The sequence below is a fragment of the Cydia fagiglandana genome, chromosome 24, assembly GCF_963556715.1.
Source record: "Cydia fagiglandana chromosome 24, ilCydFagi1.1, whole genome shotgun sequence".
NCBI lineage: Eukaryota > Metazoa > Arthropoda > Insecta > Lepidoptera > Tortricidae > Cydia > Cydia fagiglandana.
The window spans coordinates 8,620,895-8,642,543 of NC_085955.1; the positions used below are offsets into that span (position 1 = coordinate 8,620,895).

General features: G+C 40.5%; 1 protein-coding gene and 1 long non-coding RNA gene across 2 annotated transcripts; both read left to right on the forward strand.

The window, feature by feature from the left end:
• The first annotated feature begins 1,128 nt into the window (after positions 1 to 1,128).
• Positions 1,129 to 13,460, forward strand: LOC134676487 (uncharacterized). Its single transcript, XM_063534871.1, has 9 exons — positions 1,129 to 1,220; positions 2,458 to 2,559; positions 5,422 to 5,551; positions 6,767 to 6,852; positions 8,643 to 8,687; positions 9,781 to 9,903; positions 11,122 to 11,239; positions 12,723 to 12,796; positions 13,376 to 13,460. Exons 1-9 carry the CDS (start codon positions 1,149 to 1,151, stop codon positions 13,433 to 13,435), a joined length of 810 nt encoding a protein of 269 aa, XP_063390941.1. The 5' UTR covers positions 1,129 to 1,148; the 3' UTR covers positions 13,436 to 13,460.
• Positions 13,461 to 14,598: 1,138 nt separating this feature from the next.
• On the forward strand, positions 14,599 to 21,307 carry LOC134676540 (uncharacterized). Its single transcript, XR_010099950.1, has 5 exons — positions 14,599 to 14,701; positions 15,909 to 16,026; positions 17,949 to 18,025; positions 21,001 to 21,071; positions 21,190 to 21,307. It is a non-coding gene; the product is annotated as an uncharacterized LOC134676540 (long non-coding RNA).
• The last annotated feature ends 342 nt before the right edge of the window (positions 21,308 to 21,649 follow it).

Sequence of the window (21,649 nt, forward strand, 5' to 3'; positions counted from 1 at the left end):
AGTCCTCGCCTGCGCGGTACGGGGGCGACGGGGTGGGACGACTAAGCCGAGCCCCCATTCGCACTTTTTCAACGCGCGTTAAAAAAGCGTTTGAATGACACAAATGGATAACCATGTATGTATTCACACGACAGCGGTGGCGTTTTTTATCAAGCGTTGTTGGATTTTCGACTTTAAGCGCGGTCGTTAAATCGAATTTAGAGTGCGGACAGATTCAAGCGCTTTTTTAACGCGCGTTGAAAAAGCTGTCGTGCGAATGGGGGCTAAGGGTGGCGGGAAAGGTGCGGGTGGCAGGCTTACGGCGCCCGCACCCCCCGCCGCCCTTAGTCGTCCCACCCCGTCGCCCCCGTACCGCGCAGGCGAGGACTCGATATAAACGGTCGGTCTATAGGTTATTGGGTGAAAACAATGGACTAATAAGTACTGAGTATATTTATTTATTATTATTTATTAGGAAGAAGGATTATTTTTATAGCCTTATAAGGGCTTATCCCTTAAATCCATCCTTAGGTTAGGCAGCCAATGTACCCATTTATAAATAAAAGTACGATATTTTGGAAGTAGGTATGTTGAAAAACCGGGCCTCTTTTAACGGCTACCTATATATTCAATTAACGCTACGTCTTACGTAGGCGAACAACGCGCGAACGCGGCGCGGCGCCTGACATTCGCGTGCAAATCGCGCCGCACCGCGTTCGCAACGAGATCGCTTACGTAGGACACTTCTATGGGCATCAAAGGATTGATTTCGCCGCGCCGCGCCGCGCCGCGTTCGCGCGTTGTTCGCCTACGTAAGACGTAGCGTAAGTATATAGGGACCCACAGATTACCAGTTCGCCGGACGATATCAGCCTGCCAGTTGTTCCGAGCTGTCAAATTTTGCTTTTATCTGACAGGGCAATATAGTCGCACCAATAAAAGTCTGCAGCGGATTTGATAGCCTATTCAGCGTAAGTGTTATTTACTTATACGTCATAATTTCATAGAAGTTTGTCGTCTTTGACGTTTAAAATGACACTTGCACTGCGTGGGCTATCAAAATTGCTGCAGACCAGACTTTACGGTCTGACTATATCGTCCGGCGGACTGTTAATCAGTGGGCCCCTTTATACCTTCAATTGCAGTGACATTTTCGAAGGTATTCGGAAATGGTAACTGCGCGCTACGTCGTCATCGGCGTAATCGCGACTTTGTTGGGGAACGTCTTTATTTTTTGTTCTGTAAGTAAAATAAATACACATCCATCCATACTAATATTTTAATGCGAAAGTGTGTCTGTCTGTTACCTCTTCACGCTTAAACCGCTGAACCGATTTAGTTGAAATTTGGCATAGAGATAGATAAGATAAAAAAAAATTTTTGTCAGAAGTCATCCCTAAAGAGGGTGAAAAGGGGGTGGAAATGAGAAAATTAATGAAGTGCCTGTTAATTGGTGTAAACAATTAAGCATATTATGCTCGAATTGCTGTAAGATTTTATCCAGGCGCTGTACATAGGTACTCTAGCTGCTGGTACTAATTCCACGCAGACGAAGTCGCGGGCAAAAGCTAGTCTATCATAAATCCATCCCAAATGTTTCAATCGTAATCCATCCCTGTACTTACCTACATGGTTTGTGCGTAAGTAATTTTTCACCACACCAGCTCGGAAAGGCTTACTTTGCACTTCAAAAACTGATAGCAAAGTTGCATTTTATTCACATGTGGGGCAAAGTATTCAAATGCAAATTTTGAATTGTTTTCTTATGTTTGCTGGTAGAATTGACTTTTAAATGATGATTTTGGATGATAAATATATAATAACATTCATTTGGATTTGATTTTCTTTGATATTTTACATTTAATATTTGCTTCGGGTTGGTGTGGTGAAAAATTTTGTGTTTCACTCGGGGGCAAATTTTGTTTAACCCTCGTGCTTTGAAACCCTCGCAACGCTCAAGATTCCATTTTTCGAACCACTCGCTACGCTCGTGGTTCAATTTTGGAATCTTTCGCTTGCTCGGGTATCAATATTAGCATGAGAGGTTAAACAACAACTTTGCCCCCTTGTAAAACAAATAACTATTAATTGGCACCTGAGCGCGGGCTAGTCCAACGCTCAAAAAACCAGTGTAAGTGTGCTCTCCGATAACGCGCCTTTGTTACGCATCTCAATGCTACATTTTAGACTGGTTCTGTAGCGTTCGACTTGCCGGCACTTAGTAACCGTAAGACTCATAGACCACACAGGTTTCCTAGATGTTTCCCCATCAGTTCATTTTGAATCTTATTCCAATCTCCATAGAGTGGTAATTTAAACGGCCCAAGCATTTTTTGCAGGTAAAGGTTTCTCACTTATTCATCATCATCATCATCTCAGCCTATATACGTCCCACTGCTGGGCACAGGCCTCCTCTCATGCGCGAGAGGGCTTGGGCTCTCACTTATTACCTACTAATTATTTCCCGGTTAATTTAAGGCGCAGGAAGAGTTAATTAAAATATGGAATTGGATATTTGTGGAGTGCCGAGAGCAAGAACCGCAATGTTTTACATGGTGTGTCTTCGAGAAGATGGAAATTGTAAGTTTTGATGGTAATTAGGGTTCCGTACCCAAAGGGTAAAACGGGACCCTATTACTAAGACTTCGCTGTCCGTCCGTCCGTCCGTCCGTCCGTCTGTCACCAGGCTGTATCTCACGAACCGTGATAGCTATAGACAGTTGAAATTTTCACAGATGATGTATTTCTGTTGCCGCTATAACAACAAACACTAAAAACAGAATAAAATAAAGATTTAAATGGGGCTCCCATACAACAAACGTGATTTTTGACCAAAGTTAAGCAACGTCGGGAGTGGTCAGTACTTGGATGGGTGACCGTTTTTTTTTTTGCTTTTTTTTTGCATTATGGTACGGAACCCTTCGTGCGCGAGTCCGACTCGCACTTGCCCGGTTTTTTTATCACGGAAGCAGGCGTGGCTCACTCCGCGATTTCGTCGCTTTGCTACAGGTAGCTAAAAGTCCATCCGTTCGACCCCAATTTTGGGGTTTGCCATAAGCCGCGCGTGGCGCTGTCGCCACCTAGCGGCCATATCGGTGCTGATCGTGACAGACGCGTTTTGTTAGAGAGTGAGTCTTCTGTACCTAGTACTATTATTTATTCTGTGACGGAAGATTGTCTCGAGTCTCAATAGCAGGTTATGGGGCCTCTACACGATGGGCCAGCGCCGGCGACTCCAAGGGACGCAGCCATGCGGTAGAATGAGATAGCTCTTGCTCCCTTTAACGCATAAATGCGTCCCTTGGAGTGGCCGGAGTTGGCCTATCGTGTAGAGGAGCCATTACAGCAGTGGGGAGACACTCCTGACTTCGGTCGAACTCGGCTCTGAGCGGCTACCGCGAAAACCGAAGTTCGCAAATTGCGGGGATCTTTCTCTTTTACTCCAATGAAGGCGTAATTAGAGTGACAGAGAAAAATCCCCGCAATTTGCGAACTTTGATTTTCGCGGTTATAGGCTATAGCACTGGTCGGCTCAGCATTGGTTGGCACCACTTGACTTCCTTTTGCATGCACTACCACAGATAAGATACCTAATCACTTGAATTTTGACAACCCTAAATAGCCGAAAGGGATAGTGCCACATATTAGAAAGGGATATATACCTAGCATGATTCAGATCCGCTGTCAAACTTCAGGTTTGTAGGAACTATCCTTTCTGTACGGTAGCACAGAATAAATAATAGTACTAAGTACAGAAGACCCACTCTCTCATAACAAAACGCGTCTGTTACGATCAGCACAGATATGGCCGCTAGGTGGCGACAGCGCCACCCGCGGCTTATGGCAAACCCCAAAATTGGGGCCGAATGGATGAACTTTTAGCTACCTGTAGCAAAGCGACGAAATCGCGGAGTGAGACACGCCTGACGGTAGTTACTTTATTTCTTCTGTGGCTACAGTATTGTCATAAATTGGCATATTGTTTCTATAGAGTTATACCGTAAAAAGTCTGCAGCGATTTTGATAGCCCACGCGGTGCAAGTGTCATTTTAAACGTCAAACGTCTATGAAATTATGACTATGAAATAACACTTACACTGCGCGGGCTATCAAATCCGCTGCAGACTTTTATTGGGGCGACTATTCATGATATAACGACCTATCTCAACTACGAATGTAAACCGATTCTAATTTTTAAATTTAATTAAGTATAGTATTATAGTATACTAAGACTCCACAGTCAAACTAAATGTACTGCAGTGTGGCCAACTTGGCATAAATGATGCCAGATCTGTCATATTTTCACTTGCTTTGGCACCAAAATTTTCCATTTAGCATCTGGCATATTTTTTAGCATAATTTAGTCTAAGCCAAGTTCGCACCAACTTGGCAGCAACAATATGCGCCATCGCCTTATGTGGTTCATATTTTCATATGAATTTTGACTTTTGTGGACGGATGGACGTCTACGGACTATATAAAGTTGGTCAAGCAATTCTTGTCAGTAGAAAAAGGCGGCAAACTTGGAAAATGTATGTGTTTTAAGTATCTAATTTCAAGTTAACTTTTAGCATTATTTTTAGCATATTTCAAAAATCTTTGGCATAATCTAGACATTAGTCTAGCATTTTTTCAAAATCCCAGTTGGCAACACTGAAATGTAGTTTTGTGGAGCATTGTATGTAACAAAAAAGTTGTAACTTCTAGTATAATAAATTTAACTAAATAAAATAAAAATAATTTCTTATATACTGGGTCAAGCAAATCTTGTCAGCAGCAAACGGCGGCAAATTTGAAAAATCGCGGGTTAGCAACACTGTGTTCGAATAATTCGAAAATCGCGTGTCATCTGTGTTTTATCTGGATCGCGAATGACAGCCACCATCTTGTTTGTTTACAAATGGTTTACAATGTTTACATTCTGAATCGATTCTATTTCAAGAGATATTTCTGCTGTGTCACCATTAAATACCAATATATTAAATAAGACTGTGCTTAATTAAAGCTAAGGTGCCTACAATGCCTACAGTGCCAACTGAGAAATCTAATAAAATATGAAAATCCAGTAGGACATCTACCTGCTGAAGCAATGATTTTATTCATACATTCTTGTTTAACGGCATAAGTCCACTTACAATTTTATTTTGAGATCTTCAAATTAGTTAATCATTTTTATCAACATCACACACCGCTTTTAAATTGTCCGTCCATACCTATTAATAACAATTTCAAACATTTTCAATAGAGAATCCGCGAGTGACAATTTGAATTGACGTACGTGACAAGGCGCGCTCAGCGGAAAAAAAAGTTTTGGTTCGATGTACATTGTACATTGCTGCTTTTCTTAGCGCAATACTACTCTTTGAGTGTTGCCCTTCTTTAGTTTGCTTTACATTGCTACTGACAAGATTTGCTTGACGCACTATAGCTAGTACTTTGCAGGTAAAAGCCGACAAAGGCGTTCTAACCTACCAGGAGAACAGAATGCTGGAATGGTTGAAGTTCCCAGTAGATATAGAAATACTCACACAAGATGAAGCCAACCAAATAGCAGCAGCGTGCACCGAACGAAGTAAATATATTTTCACCACACCAGCTCGGAAAGGCTTACTTTGCACTTCAAGAACTGATAGCAAAGTTGCATTTTATTCACATGTGAGGCAAAGTAATGAAATGCAAATTTTGATTTGTTTTCTTATGTTTGCTGGTTGAATTGAATTTTAAATGTTGATTTTGGATGATAAATGTTTAATTACACTCATTTGGATTTGATTTTGTTTGATATTTTACATTTAATATTTGGTGTGGTGAAAAATTTTGTATTTCACTCGGGAGCAAATTTTGTTTAAAAACCTTCGTGCTTTGAAACCCTCGCAACGCTCAAGATTCCATTTCTCGAACCATTTTGGAATCTTTCGCTTGCTCAGGTATCAATATTAGCACGAGCGGTTAAACAACAACTTTGCCCCCTTGTAAAACAAATAACTATTATTTAAACTTTATTGCACAAATGAAAACTTAAAGGTACCGCTCTTGCTAATATTGATACCCGAGCGAGCGAAAGATTTCAAAATTTAACCACGAGCTTAGCGAGTGGTTCGAGAAATGGAATCTTGAGCGTTGCGAGGGTTTTAAAGCACGACGGTTAAACAAAATTTGTCCCCGAGTGAAACAAAATTTTTCGCCACACCAACCCGAAGCAAATACTAAATGTAAAATATCAAACAAAATCAAACCAAATCAAATCCATATGAATGTTTTTATATATCTATCATCCAAAATCACCATTTATAAGTTAATTCTACCAGAAAACATAAGAAAGCAACTCAAAATTTGCATTTGATTACTTTGCCTCACATGTGAATAAAAGCAACTTTGCTATCAGAACACACCCCTTATTATCGCTTTCGTTGACCTGAACAAGGCTTTCGATACGGTCAGTAGGGAGGGGCTTTACGCTGCACTTGAGAAAATTGGATGTCCCCCGGAGCTTCTGAACTTGACAAAATCTTTTCACGACGGCGTGAAGGGCTCAAGTCAGTTGTATTTGATGGTCAAGCATCCGACGCGTTTGAAATGCAAAGAGGAGTGCGTCAAGGCTGCGTCCTAGCGCCAACACTATTCGGCATTTTTTTTTGCTTAAGGTTGCTTTTGGTGACACGCAGCAAGGAATCCATCTACACGAGAGCAGACGGAAGATTGTTCAATAGTGGTGAAAAATTATATTTCATGAGTAACTATCGCAGTAACCGATTTCAATAAAGTATGTAATTGTGTTTATTTACAGTACCAAGTTCCAACAATGCAAATGAAGGCGCACTGTGCCATTTCGGTGAACAAGTGAAAAATTGCTTCACTGCAGAACTAAATGATGTAAGTACGAAGCTAAGTTATAGCATAGAATAATAAGTTTTAGGCAAAAATTACATTTTTGGTACAAGCTTTTCTCGCTGACTGTACTTTTCTTACGACAGACAACTAATACTCATCGAGACAATTCTAAAAAAAACCCTAACACAATTAGGTTGCGTTGCGTTGTTTCATCACAGAGTTCCTATGGCCACCTCCTGTCTCCATCATCAGATCAGCTCGATGGTACCATAATATTGCATTGTCATCCGATTTATACATGCATGCAAAATTTCAGCTCAATCGGAAACCGAGAAGTGGATCAAATTTAACTTGCAAGATTTGATTACAGACAGACCGACAATGGGACAGGTGAAAGTAAATAAAAGTTTGTAATAATAATATAAGTAAAGAAAGAGTCGTAACTCCATACAACAGTTTTCTCGCCATAACGCATCCGCCATATACTTCAAACTAGAGATGCACCGGATATTCGGTCACTATCCGGTAGGTATCCGGCCGGATACCGGATACACTGAGAGAAAAGTACAACAAAAACACACTTAGAGTTACAAAAATAAACTTAATCCGGGGACAAGGAGAGTCAACTAATAGGAACAAATTGACTTTTGCAATTTCTATTAGTTCTTGCAATTTCTTTTATCTGTTTGTTGAAATTATATTTGGGATTACTGAGCTGTTTGTAGAAATAAATAAACTTTACAGAAATAGTGAAACGTCCATAATTATTACTAAAACTTCATTTTTTCCCCCAGTACAGAACTGTTTTTTAAATCCTGGTGATGATTTTTCTCTCAGTGTAGTAAAATTGCTTGATTTCGGAGTAAACTAATTGGATTTAAGAAACAGTCTTGATCATAATCATACTTATTTATTATTTTAAAACAATTTAAACATACCACTGACTTGCACGCGCACTCATTTCGAACCTAGAAATGTGTCCGCGCGAACGTTCACTAGGAAACAGGTCAAACCTGCAGAATGCGCACCTGTAAAACCGGAATGTAGGTATAGTTCCGCTGGCTGAATATTCGACGGCCGGATACCGGATATTCGGCCGATGGTCAGGCCGAAATATCCGGTATCCGGTATCCGGCCAAACAACTATCCGTTGCATCTCTAGTTCAAACCTCAACGTTTGACGATTTGCCTAGCAACGTTGGTAGGTATAGGTATCGAATAAGTAAGGTATTCAAAGTTTGTTTTAAGCTGGAAACAAATTATCGGACGCGGCTGACGGACGCGGCTCACAGCCGTGACTTATAGGTATCTAGATAATGAATATACACTGAACTGTGCAAACTATCGGAGGTAAGCCGTGGACGTAACCTTGTGCTGACCTTGAGCCTTCGGACGTCCGACAGAAATCTGGCGCGCTGGATGTTCCTGTCAGCCGAAAACGTCCGCGGACGGTATGCAGTAGTATGCACGGGGTGCGGGACGCGTCACTGCGCCAGAAGGACGCGGATTACGCGAGAGCTTGGACGTGCGTACGGTAAAAATGGAGGAAATAATTATCGAGTGTGTTCGCAACATGGAATTACTGTATAATCTCAAATTAAAGGAACAAAAATGCATGTTTCTTCGTCTACAGTTCTTTGTGGACTAAGCGTTGTTGCGCGTCCGCAAGCCACGTCCCGAACACTGTGCACACTTTTATGTCGCGCCCGTCAGCCGCGTCCGTCAGCCGCGTCCGATAATTTGTTTCCAGCTTTAGGGACCATCCAGTCATCTGTACATTTTGTATGTTGTAGATTTTTTATCCCATGCTTAAATATATTTTATGTTTTTAGATATTATTATATCGAAATATGAACGAAACGGAAAGGGAAAAAAAGGTAACAGATTGAAAATAAACACTTCTTTCATCTATCAATTACAGATGTACCTAGTGTATAATTGTTTTTTTTTTTTTTATGAATGGGCTTACTCATGGCCACAGACTAGCCGAGGCGTAGACGTGGCCTACGATGGAGCGAGCTAGCCCAGAAGGTGCCTGTTTTCAGTGTTTTCCATCGTATTTTCTCGGAAACGTTCGTATTTGTCAAGCTGCTTCAGTCAACCTCAGTACTTTTTGTACCGAGACTTGAGTCATAATAAATAACCCTCTGCGCATCTTCCATATATCAGGGAACCGCGAAAATCGAAGTTCGCAAATTGCGGAGATTTTTCTCTGTCACTCTAATTACGCCTTCATTGGAGTAAAAGAGAAAAATGCCCCGCAATTTGCGAATTTCGGTTTTCGTGGTAGCCGCTCAGGCATATATTTAGGACGGGGTCTCTAAACTTTTTTAGCGGAGGCAGGGCCATATTGCGCCTCAGAAACTTTCGAGCGGGCCGCCGTCGGTTTTTGCGCCGGGACAGGCGTAGCTCACTCCGCGATTTCGTCGCTTTGCTACAGGTAGCTGAAACTCCATCCATTCGACCCCAATTCGGGATTCGGGTTTGCCATAAGCCGCGCGTGGCGCTGTCGCCACCTAGCGGCCATATCTATGCTGAACGTAACAGACGCGTTTTGTTAGAGAGTGAGTCTTCTGTACCTAGTACTATTATTTATTCTGTGGCCGGGGGAGGGTGTTTGGTTACTGCTGTAAGAAACAGTTCCACTCTCAATGAATGCTGGACCCTTGGAGCCAGAGCGGCTACCGCGAAAACCGAAATTCGCAAATTGCGCGGATCTTTCTCTTTTACTCCAATGAAGGCGTATTTAGAGTGACAGAGAAAATGCCCGCAATTTGAGAATTTCGATTTTCGCGGTTATAGCCCTGGCTCCCGCGGGCCGGACAGTGGGCTCTCGCTTTGGGTGTCGGCGGGCCGGATTGGAACGCGTTGCGGGCCGGATTTGGCCCGCGGGCCGGGGTTTGGAGACCCCTGATTTAGGTATATAGGTTTCTATTAACTCTCGCTTACTAATTTCCCGGTTATTTCAAGGAAATCGACAAACTAAAGAAAAAATGGGACCTTTTAAATACTGACTGCGCCTCCAAAGCTAACGCTGAGAATACTGAATATTATGGTTGTAAGGTGCTATGTTTGTATAAGACCATGGAAGTTGTAAGTTTTTATTGTACTTTTTATCACATCCAAATACAAAAGTGTATGGCCACTTCATTGAATTCAATAAAGTGGGTATGCACTTTAGCAGGTCTCCGTACATAGAACCGAATAGCAATGTCATTTTCACCACACCAGTTCGGAAAGGCTTACTTTGCACTTCAAAAACTGATAGCAAAGTTGCATTTTATTCACATGTGACTCATGTGAGGCAAAGTAATTAAATACAAATTTTGAGTTGTTTTCTTATGTTTGCTGGTAGAATTGACTTTTAAATGATAAATTTAAAATAACATTAATTTGGATTTGATTTGGTTTGTTTTTATTTGAGATCTAACATTTAATATTTTTTCGGGTTGGTATGGTGAACAATTTTGTGTTAAATTTCACCGTGTTGTCTGAGTGTTTGCCGAACGAGATAAGTTCCAATGGAAAGTATACAACTTAATACAACAAGAATCTATTAGATTGCCTATCTTTTTTAGGGTTCCGTACCCAAAGGGTAAAACGGGACCCTATTACTAAGACTTCGCTGTCCGTCCGTCCGTCCGTCCGTCCGTCCGTCCGTCTGTCACCAGGCTGTATCTCACGAACCGTGATAGCTAGACAGTTAAAATTTTCACAGGTGATGTATTTCTGTTGCCGCTATAACAACAAATACTAAAAACAGAATAAAATAAAGATTTAAGTGGGGCTCCCATACAGCAAACGTGATTTTTGACCAAAGTTAAGCAACGTCGGGAGTGGTCAGTACTTGGATGGGTGACCGTTTTTTTTTTGCTTTTTTTTTTCTTTGTTTTTTGCTTTATGGTACGGAACCCTTCGTGCGTGAGTCCGACTCGCACTTGCCCGGTTTTTTTAATCTCTATTATGTGGTTGCCGTGTTTAAACATGTGAGTTTATTTCAATAATTTCACTCACCTATCTGACGTTTGAATTATCTGCCTACAATAGAGAAAACGGTCCGAAAGAGAGGATAAAGCTATAGGCTTATATCTCACTCGCACTAATTACAGTATAGTCATAAATTGGCATATTGCATCTAGCTTCTTATAGCTTGTACAACTTGTACTTTAAATTGTTTATACGAAAACGGTTTCACTCACTTGAATTTTTAGTCGCTATTGGCGACATGTTTCGGGCCCGTCGGGGGTCCTTCCTCAGGCTCGAGTGCTCGCGGCGACTAATATCGATTAATATCGAACTTGTACTTTACAGCTAGATAACGACAATTTGTATGTGGAGAGTAAAATGCTACAATGGATGAAGATTTCCATATTTGATGGACTAATCACTCAAGGCCAAGCCGTCCAAATTGCTGCAGCATGCAACCGCGGTAAATATATTACATATTAAAGGATGAAGGATAACTCACGTTAGACCGGGCCGTGTCCGGGCAGGAGCTTCCGGCGCTTACTTTTCTATGACATGACAGGTGATCACGTGACGCTTTCCATAGAAAACGATGCCCCGGAAGCTCCGGCCCGGACACGGCCCGGTCTGACGTGAGTCATCCTTGACTCACGTTAGACCGGGCCGTGTCCGGGCCGAAGATTCTGGCGCTTACTTTTCTGATGGCACGTGGGCGAAGGTTGGAGGATCTTGAGGGAGTTGGAGACAAAACAGCGTGTGCTTCTTACGGTGTATATTGGAAAAGTGTCATGAGTACGTTACAAATTAGCTAACCTAAAATAATTAAAACTAATTACAGCGCCACCTATGCACTTTATTTATTATTTATTTAATCTTTATTGCACATAAGGAAATACACTGTACAAAAGGCGAACTTAATGCCATAAGGCATTCTCTACCAGTCAACCTTTAGGCAAAGCAGATAAGTTTGTAGGGAACTAAGTAGGTACGTTTATGTAGATCATTAAGCCATCTAGGGATTCTAGGCTCGATAAAGTACGCAAGAGGTGAGATAGATGACGCTGTTAACTACACAAGTTAACATTTTCTATGACATGACAGGCGATCACGTGATGCTTTCCATAGAAAACGCTGCGCCGTAAGCTCCGGCCCGGTCTAACGTAAATCATCCTTTATACAGTATGTATTAAGCCCCCTCCAGACTATGCGCGAGAATCGCGGCTTCGCGCCGCGATTCGCGCACGAGTGTGGAGGAGGCTTTAGAACGAAAGGCAAAGAAAGAGACCCGATTAATGTTTAGGTCATACTGAGCAACTTTTACTATGGAACCAACCCCGAAAACGCGGATGATATGATTTATGGTGATATTAGAGCACTCTAAAATAAAAAATGAAACCCCAGCACGAAAAAACTGGCGTCACAAATTGGTATTCTTGCGTCCGCACCTCATTTTATCGGTAATATCGGTCATTATCGGCGGTTGACTTCGGCGAGCCAAATTAGCGTTTGTGTCCGCACGTCGATTCGATCGGGCAATTTTATCAGATTGGCGAAAACTTGACTAATCTGGATACGCCTTAAGACGGACTTCTATTTCATGAATTAAAACTGTTAACAGTTAACGGATTTCAAATTTTTAATTAATTATACCTTTATTACGCGATGTACTACGTTCTTAGAGAATATAACCAACGGAGTGGTCATTAACAGGCGTTCCCCTCTGTCGAAAATAGGCGGCCAATGGTCAACGGCATGTCAACCACATGTATGGACTAACGTTTATCTGACATGGCTATTTTGACGTTACGTATACATTTGATGTGCCCCTCCCCCGCAAAAAACGGCAGACTATTTTGTACCGAAAATTATAGACATGGCGTCTCCGTTGGTTATATCCTCTAAGACTACGTTTACAGAGTTTTATTCAATATTGTGCTTATTTACAGTGAACAATATTGTATATCCCGGCTGCAAAAGAGGTGAACAAGTGGAATTGTGCATAGTTACAGAAACAGCTAAGGTACGTAGCTAAGTTACAGAAAACCCGCTTAGGGCCCCCCCACATCTGGCGTCTTTCGAGCGTCGGCGTCTACAATTCTATGGCCGACGTCGACGCAACGTCGACGCAACTGCGCAGCGACGTCATTTTCCATAGCGCTGGACCGACGCCGACGCTCGAAAGACGCCAGATGTGGAGGGGGGCCTTATAGTACGACATAAAATACCGACCGACCGGGACGACCGGTCTGGCCTAGTGGGTAGTGACCCTGCCTGCGAAGCCGATGGTCCTGGGTTGGAATCCCAGTAAGGGCATTTATTTGTATGATGATACAGATATTTGTTCCTGAGTCATGGTTGTTTTCTATGTATTTAAGTATTTGTATATTATATTTATCGTTGTCTGAGTACCCACAACACAAGCCTTCTTGAGCTTACTGTGGGACTTAGTCAATCTGTGTAAGAATGTCCTGTAATTTTATTTATTTATTTAAAATAGTAGAAATTAATATAATTTCTAAATAGATTTTCACCCCTATTTTGAATGGTCGGATTGATTTGAAATTTGGTTTGCGTAAATAAATATATTTTATGTCAATAGGTCAAAGAAATCGAAGCCGGAACTGAAAATGAAACAAGAAGGGTAACGTATTGGACATAGCAATCTCAAAGCACTTTACAGTACATAATGGTCCTATTTTTCCGCACTAGTGCGAGAAATAGCACTTTTCGTGCACATGTCAAAAGTTTAAAGGGCCATATTATGTACTGTAAAACGTTGTACGATACACGGGCGAATAGGTAATTCGCAACTCGTGTCGATTTAAAACACTCGTTTCGAATTTCCTCTTTTCCGCACTTGTATCGTAAATAACTATTTTTTCATCTATGAGGATCTCCAAACGAGCTTGCGATTCTAAGTAAAAATTTAAATTTTTATTTATAAGGTAGATACAAACATTAAAAAGAAAAATAAACTAACTTATGTATAAAATAAAACGAATACTAAATAAAATAAAATTAAATAAAAATACGTCCAAGAAATTGGGTTCCTTTGGCATGGTGCCGAGGACGCTGGCAGCATTTCCCCGCTGTATTGCGAAGCTAATACGTTGAGCGAGAAAGCTGCCAGCTCTTCGGTTACCAGTGAAGTCGATAACTTCCCCGTTATTAATTATTTCCATTGACGTATAATATCTAAGAACGGGCTAATGGGGCACTAAAAATGGTATTAGTTCAGGTGTTACTCACGAATTCCAGCCAATCGTGCAGTCTAACGCAACTAGTTGCGACCAATAGCGCGCGTGATGCGAACTCATCAACCAATCGCGTTGTAGCGGTGTCACACCGCTGTACTGGCCCCTGTCATGCCTCATTATTATTGCCCGTGAAGCCAGTCCCTAGAGATCTACATGGTGTGCCTGACCATGCGGCTTTAAATTCAGGGCATGATTTTACTCGCTAAACTGAGTTACTTTTGCTACCTATGGGACCAACCCTAAAATCGGGGAAATTTTTTTGGCTTTTCCATAGACACCGTGCCGGCGCAGCACGGTTCCATTTTTATCTGCTATCACTATGCGCGTCCCTTTCGCACTCACGTACTTGTTAGAACGTGACAGGCATGGCGACAAGGGATAAAAACGCGACCGTGCTACGCCGCCTGATCATCAGCCAAAATTTATGAAAAAGTAAAATTCTTTTTCGGGATTTCGGGGTTGGTGCCATAATAAAAGTAGCTCAGTTTAGCGAGTAGAATCGAGCCCTGGATTTAAAGCCCCAAGGTCAGACACACCCTCTATATTATTAATTATTACCCCGTTATTTTAAGGAACCGGGCCTGGAAAGCTGGTACGCGATTATCATTGAATGCCGCAAAACGAAATTTGGCTGTATATTGGGATGTCTGTTCAACAAAATGGGAGTTGTAAGTTTTGATGATCAACACATTAACGTATATCACGGATGTAGCTGCAAAAGTGCATAATGGCCACTTTATGATTGAATTTCATAATGGTCTAAAAAACACTATTATGTCTCACTCGCACTAGTTACAATATAGTCAAAAATTTACATACTTAGGGCTTACTGAAAATTCCTGGACTGGCCACTTGGAAAAAAATAATTCGTCTCATACCGGGTGTGGCCTGTAATATGAGCAAAAAATTTAACTGTAGGCTGTACTCCTCATATTGACCAATATTTGTTCAGCGACTTTTAAAAATAACTTGTGGTTTGATTTTTAATACACTTTAAAGTTTATTCTAAGACGCAATGCATCGCGAATTTTGTTATGTTTAAGGCGTGACAACGTCAATCACAATGATATGGCGTGGCGGTGGCGTCCATTGAAGATAATATTTATTTTGTATGAAAAATAGGGAGTCTAAATACTTCATAATTTATAAAGTTGTTTAACAAAAGTGTCACCGTTTGAGGAGTACAATCTCTGTTTTAATTATTTGCTCGTATTACAGGCCACACCCGGTATATCAGAATCTTTCAGTATGGCCCACGTATTTGGGTCAAACACAAAACTGTGTTCGCGTCTTTCCTGTAGACATACACAAAAGTTAAGAGCTATAAAGGTTAATTTTCTTATTTAACCCTTATCCACGTGAAAAGGTCCTCCTTTTATTCAGAGAACTATGATAAAGTCATTACTTACCTACATGCCCACAAGCTGGGCAATAGTTAACAGCTTGTGGGCATGTAAGTAATGATTTTATCATAGTTCTCTATATAAAAGGAGGACCTTTCCACGTGGATAAGGGTTAAATAAGAAAATTAACCTTTATAGCCCTTAACTCTTGTGTATGTCTACAGGAAAGACGTAACACAGTTTTCTGTTTGACTCATTTGCTTCTAGCTTCTTATATTATTTAATTAATTTTTATTAATTTTTATTTATTAACATAAAAATATACATCTTATACAATTACAGTGTCCCACAAAACAGTTTACACGGTTTGACTGTGGGATCGTGCAGTCTCTACTCTCTTATATTAGAAAAAAAAATGTTAACATCTATCATTAGTAATAATGCTCATCAATTGCTATACGCGATTTACGAGGATTTGCGATTTAGGGGGGGAGGGAGGATTTATAGCTTGTACAAAGCTTGTACTTTGCAGTTATCAGCCACAGGGCGGTACGACGAGAGTAGAGTGATAGACTGGATGAAGTTCCCTGTGGACATAGGATTGCTCACCGAAAAACAAGCAAGACAGATCGCTGAAGAATGCTACCGTGGTAAATATATTTATTTACACTTTTAATAACAAAACTCCCTTGTGATGAGTCACAGATATAGTTTTGTATGAAAAGGTAAACAAACTATACCAACTGATGAAAAGGCGCAGTAAAAGGGTTAAAGAGATATTTCCCGTTGGATATATGGATATTACGTATCATTTTATGATTAATATTGACCGTATCTGCAGTACAGTTCCATAAGTCTCGTAAAATAGGTACTGAAGTAGTACTGTGTCACTATGTAATATTAAAAAATTAAAAAAACAACGGTTTGCACTCCGGGAGTGCCGGCAGAAGTCAAAACTCAATGAATGTCTGCAGCACTATGTATAATTGAGCTTAACGACATCTAGCGTTAATTCGTCGCATTACTTGAAACCCCTAAGCATATCACTGTTAGTACTCGAGTTATATTAGTACCAGTTAGAGGGAAACTCACTAGATGGCATTTAAATCAATAAAGAAAAACTCAATTGTAATTGTTGTTTTTCGATCAGGTCACGTGTCCGTCTTACGTCTTAGGGGCTGTCCATAAATTACGTCATCGATTTTTGACCCCCCCCCCCCCATATAATCATCCTTCAAATGACCCCATTTCCTCCTACTTAATGCTACCGTCATCCGATGTCCAGGCCCCCCCCCCCCCTAATTTGAAATGACGTAATTTATGAATAGCCCCTTACGGTCTTGTCATGTGACACCTGTTACGAGTTTAACATTTTTTTCCCCATCACAAAAAGTGCATGGGTCAAAAACATTCTGTGTTCGCGTCTTTCCTGTAGACATACACAACAGTTAAGGGCTATAAAGGTTAATTTTCTTATTTAACCCTTATCCACGTGAAAAGGTCCTCCTTTTATTTAGAGAACTATGATAAAATCATTACTTACATGCCAACTATTGCCCACAGGAGAGAAAACTAGCGTGTTCGCGCGAACTTTTTTTTTTATTATGAATGGGCTTACTCCATAGACTTAATAATATATAAAGACGGTGTCTCAGCGAGCTGTCACTGTTGCCACTTTTGTTTAGTGTACGATTAACAATGAGGCCCACGTTGCTGTAGCCATGTCGATAAAGTCATATCGATAAACTATCGACATTTCTTGCAATTTTAATTTTACTTCAAAGGCTTAACGATACCTAAAATGACCAAAAACGCTTTTATTCTTTATTGTGGTTATCAGATCACAATTTTATAGTCACGCCTCAGCAGGGAACCAAGGGAAAGTTCAGATATTTAATTAAAATACATAAATACCTCCTAAAATAGGTGTTCCGCAATAATTGAATTATATTATTATATTATAATATATTCATTATCCATTTTAGCATTTCAATTATGTTTATGTTTAACGAAGATATTGAAGCTTCAATTAATCGCTATTTCGTTCCGCTGTGTAGCGTTTATCGATATATAACATGATTAATATCGACTTTTCACATCCCTAAAAGAGCACACATATACGCTTTTACGCACACATACACAGCCTGGGCGCATCAAGAAAGGCAACACTTGATTTGAAGTCCACCTTGTCAACAGTATGGTTGTCCTTTTTTGACAAACGGCATTTTAAAAGAGCGAGGAGAGAGAAATGATACTAGTTGCTGCGTCGTGAAAGAGAACAGAAAACGTTGACCCCTTGGCTTACTCATGGCCACAGACTAGCCGAGGCGTAGACGTGGCCTACGATGGAGCGAGCTCGCCCAGAAGGTGCCTGTTCACTCTTGATTTGAACTGTACATTTTTCTCTCCTGTATACCTAAGGATAAGGAGGATAAGGGTTAAATATGAAAATGAACCTTTATAGCCCTTAACTCTTGTGTATGTCTACAGGAAAGACGCGAACACAGAATGATTTTGACCCGCATAGCGCCGCTAAAGAAGTTTTCACTTTAAAAAATGTGTTTATTTGCAGTGAACGGGGCTGCGAACGATAAATTATGCGCCAGAGGCCAAATACTGTGGGAATGCCTAAATCACGAATTAGATAGGGTACGTATACTTAGTTCGTTTTTTTTAGCATTAGAAAGAACTTGCAAGAAGGTAAGCGATCTTGACATGTCTTTTAATTGAAGAACGCTTTTTAAAAATCAAAAACTATTACTTATGAAAGCAGAAGAATATAAATGATCGTATTAGATTCATATTTGTTACATTTTTGCCGTAACTTATTTTTAAAATGTGTTTTTCAATTAAAAGACACATCAAGATTGTTTACCTTATTTCTAATGCTAAAAAAACGAACTTAGTTAAAATAGTTAAGTTACAGTAAAACCCGCTTTTTAACCCTTTTTTTAAACGCCACGCCCAGCGGTCGGCAGCCTTTTGGCAGCCAAAGGCCACATATATAGTAGTTAAGGAAGTTGACGCGGGCCGCACTTTGTTAATATGTATGACTTTATCAGACATTGTTTGTTTTTTGTTTGACAATATTAAATACAAAATAGCCAGGGGGCTTCCGCGCCGCAAGTGAGAGGTTCACGGGCCGCATGCGGCCCGCGGGCCGCCTGTTGCCGACCGCTGGCCACGCCTACCGTGTGCGGCGTGTCTTTGTAAACCTTATTGAAATGTACGAAGGTTGATAGGCGTTAAGAGCCCTTCAACGTGCACACTAGCGCCACTGCTAAATAATCGTGATTATTTAAATTTCACGAAAGATATTTAAAAAAGGGGGCCGCTACGGACTGTATTGTGTATTTAAGTACCTTTTGAATACATCAAACTAGTTTTTATATTGCTGGATTCGTCGATCTAGGAACTCAAAACAAAAACGGCCGTTTTTACTTTGGACGCATAGATTGACAAATCCAGCAACATAAAAACTAGTTTGATGTATTCAAAAGGTACTTAAATACACAATACAGTCCGTAGCGGCCCCCTTTTTTTAATATCTTTCGTTAAATTTAAATAATCACGATTATTTAGCAGTGGCGCTAGTGTGCACGTTGAAGGGCTCTTAAAGGCTGCAGCTGTATGCGTCAGATGACGTCTAATTTGGCGATCAATTGGTTTCACCCATATACCGAGCAATAGAAAAACTAAATAACTTCATAGCTACAGTCCAAAACGCAGACATATTCGCAGACAAGTGGCCGTCCCTACAGCGTAGTATCAGATTTTTTAAAAGTCTACTTATGTTAGTGCTATGTTACTAAACATATTCGCTGCTTTACGGGAAGCATTTGACCGTATTTGACTTTCCACCGGTGGGGCAGCTATCTGCTCTTGTCTTACCCCCGGTGCGGCGGTTGTTTTTCTATGTTCTCGTACTGTTATATTCCCGTAAGAATAAGGCTTTTGAAAAATGCCTATATCTTTTGGAATTTTATACAGATACCCGGGCGACGGCAGCTGGAGTGTTGCGCTCAGCCACAGAATAACTAATAGTACCTATATAAGCAGCGGCCATTGTCAAGCTTTTCATTTTTGCAATATTATTCTTACAATGAACATGTGTCTTTGTTAGCATTTAATATATAATTGCAAATTGGCGTCTCAGTTCTTATTTACATGAGTTATTAGAGTGTACAAGCTGTATATACCTACACAAGGATATAGTCTATTGATCAAAATGATTTTTAGATCAAATCGATTACATCCAGGTCTGTAGGGACCTTTAAAGTCAGGACATGGTACGGGCAAATGTAGGTCGTGCCGCAAATCTGGCTTTCTTAATACGGGAAGTATATGACTCGTAAAGCACTGGCAGTATGTTTGGGTTTTGCGCTGCCGCACCGAATGTGTTAATACCAGATTTTTGTTTAAATCTCTAATGTAACTTAGTAATACATAATATGTATGTTTAATTCTAGAGATAGTTCAAAAAGTGTACAATTTAATTTGTGTAATACAAGTGTACAGTCACCTGCAATAATATGTTACTCTTCGAAGGCCGCAAAAATATGTGACACGCTTTTATGGCTCTACAAATAAGATCGTGTCAGATATTTTTGCGGCCTTCGTTGCGTAACATATTATTGCAGGTGACTGTACTAATTCTATGATACTGTCTACATATGTATTAACAGTATAAGTCTCTTGGCTGGGGCTGTAAACTTATACTTAATGTTTGGAGGAAAGAAAGGAATTCTGAGCGGCTACCGCGAAAACCGAAATTCGCAAATTGCGGGGATCTTTCTCTTTTACTCCAATGAAGGCGTAATTAGAGTGACAGAGAAAAATCCCCGCAATTGACGATTTTCGGTATCGGCGGTAGCCCTACTGGGCTTTATAGCCCATAAGCTAAAATAGCTTAGTTATGGGCTTATGCGCGAAAATCGAAGTTCGCAAATTGCGGGGAATTTTCTCTGTCACTCTAATTACGCCTTCATTGGAGTGAAGGAGAAAGATCCCCGCAATTTGCGAATTTCGGTTTTTACGGTAGCCCCTCTGGCCAAGATGGGACACTCTGACAACACCGATTGTCGTATACGTGTGGCGAGGAGGAAGAGACAGTAAAACACTTAATGTGTGAATGTCACGCCCTCGCCAGACAAAGAATGAAGGACTTTGGAGCAGGATATCTGGAACCAAAGGACTTTAAAACGCTACCCATGAGCTCCATCATCCGACACATGGATATGGTGGGAAAAGCTCTTGAGTAGTTGACGGATCTTCTCTAGGGGGTAATTGCACAAAAGATCCCTATGGGTCGAAGTGTATCCGCAAGGGCCCCCGAAAACAATAAGTGGAGGAAAAAAATATAGAATAACAAGTTCCAGACATTATTGTAAACTGTCGCTTTAATTATGTGAGAAATCTTATTAAAGTTAGACCAAGAAAAGTCTACAGCGATTTTGAAAGCCCACGCATTGTTAGTATTTACGTGCATAATATAAATTTGTAAAAAAACCTTTTTTTTCAGTGTCACCATATTTTTGTTAAAATGAACCGGCGCTTTTAAGTTATTACTAGCATTTGCTTATTGTAATGTAAAATTAACTAGTAACGACATGATTTGGTTTCAGATTACCGGAAAACGGCTTTTTTTATAATTTGAAGAGAAGTGTGTCTCACACTCACCGAAGTGAAGTGAAGTGTGTCTCACACTCACCGAAGTGAAGAGAAGTGTGTCTCACACTCACTAAAGTGAAGTGAAGTGTGTCTCACACTCACCGAAGTGAAGTGAAGTGTGTCTCACACTCACTAAAGTGAAGTGAAGTGTGTCTCAATTAATTGTAATCATAATTGTAACGTAATTCACTCTGTAACTGTGTTTCTCGTGTTTTTATTTCTATGTCCAATAAACTATATACATACCGCTAAACGGTATTTTTAAGCGGTCATCAGTGTCTTCGTATAATAAAAAAAAAAAAATAACTTAAACTCTCCTGCTCGTTATTTTTCATCGTGGAATATTCTGGGGTATAATCGGGAAAATCGAAGTTCGCAAAAGATCTTTCTCTTTTACTCCAATGACGGCGTAATTAGAGTGACAGAGAAAAATCTCCGCAATTTGCGAATTTCGGTTTTCCCGGTATTACCCCTCTGGTTTACCCAAAACTCAAAGTAACACAAAGGGTGTCTGGATGAGATTGCTCCTTAACGACAAGACCGCCTGCTATCTACCTTAGTATAATTTGTAAGTAGATTTCATAGCCTTAATATCCATGTACT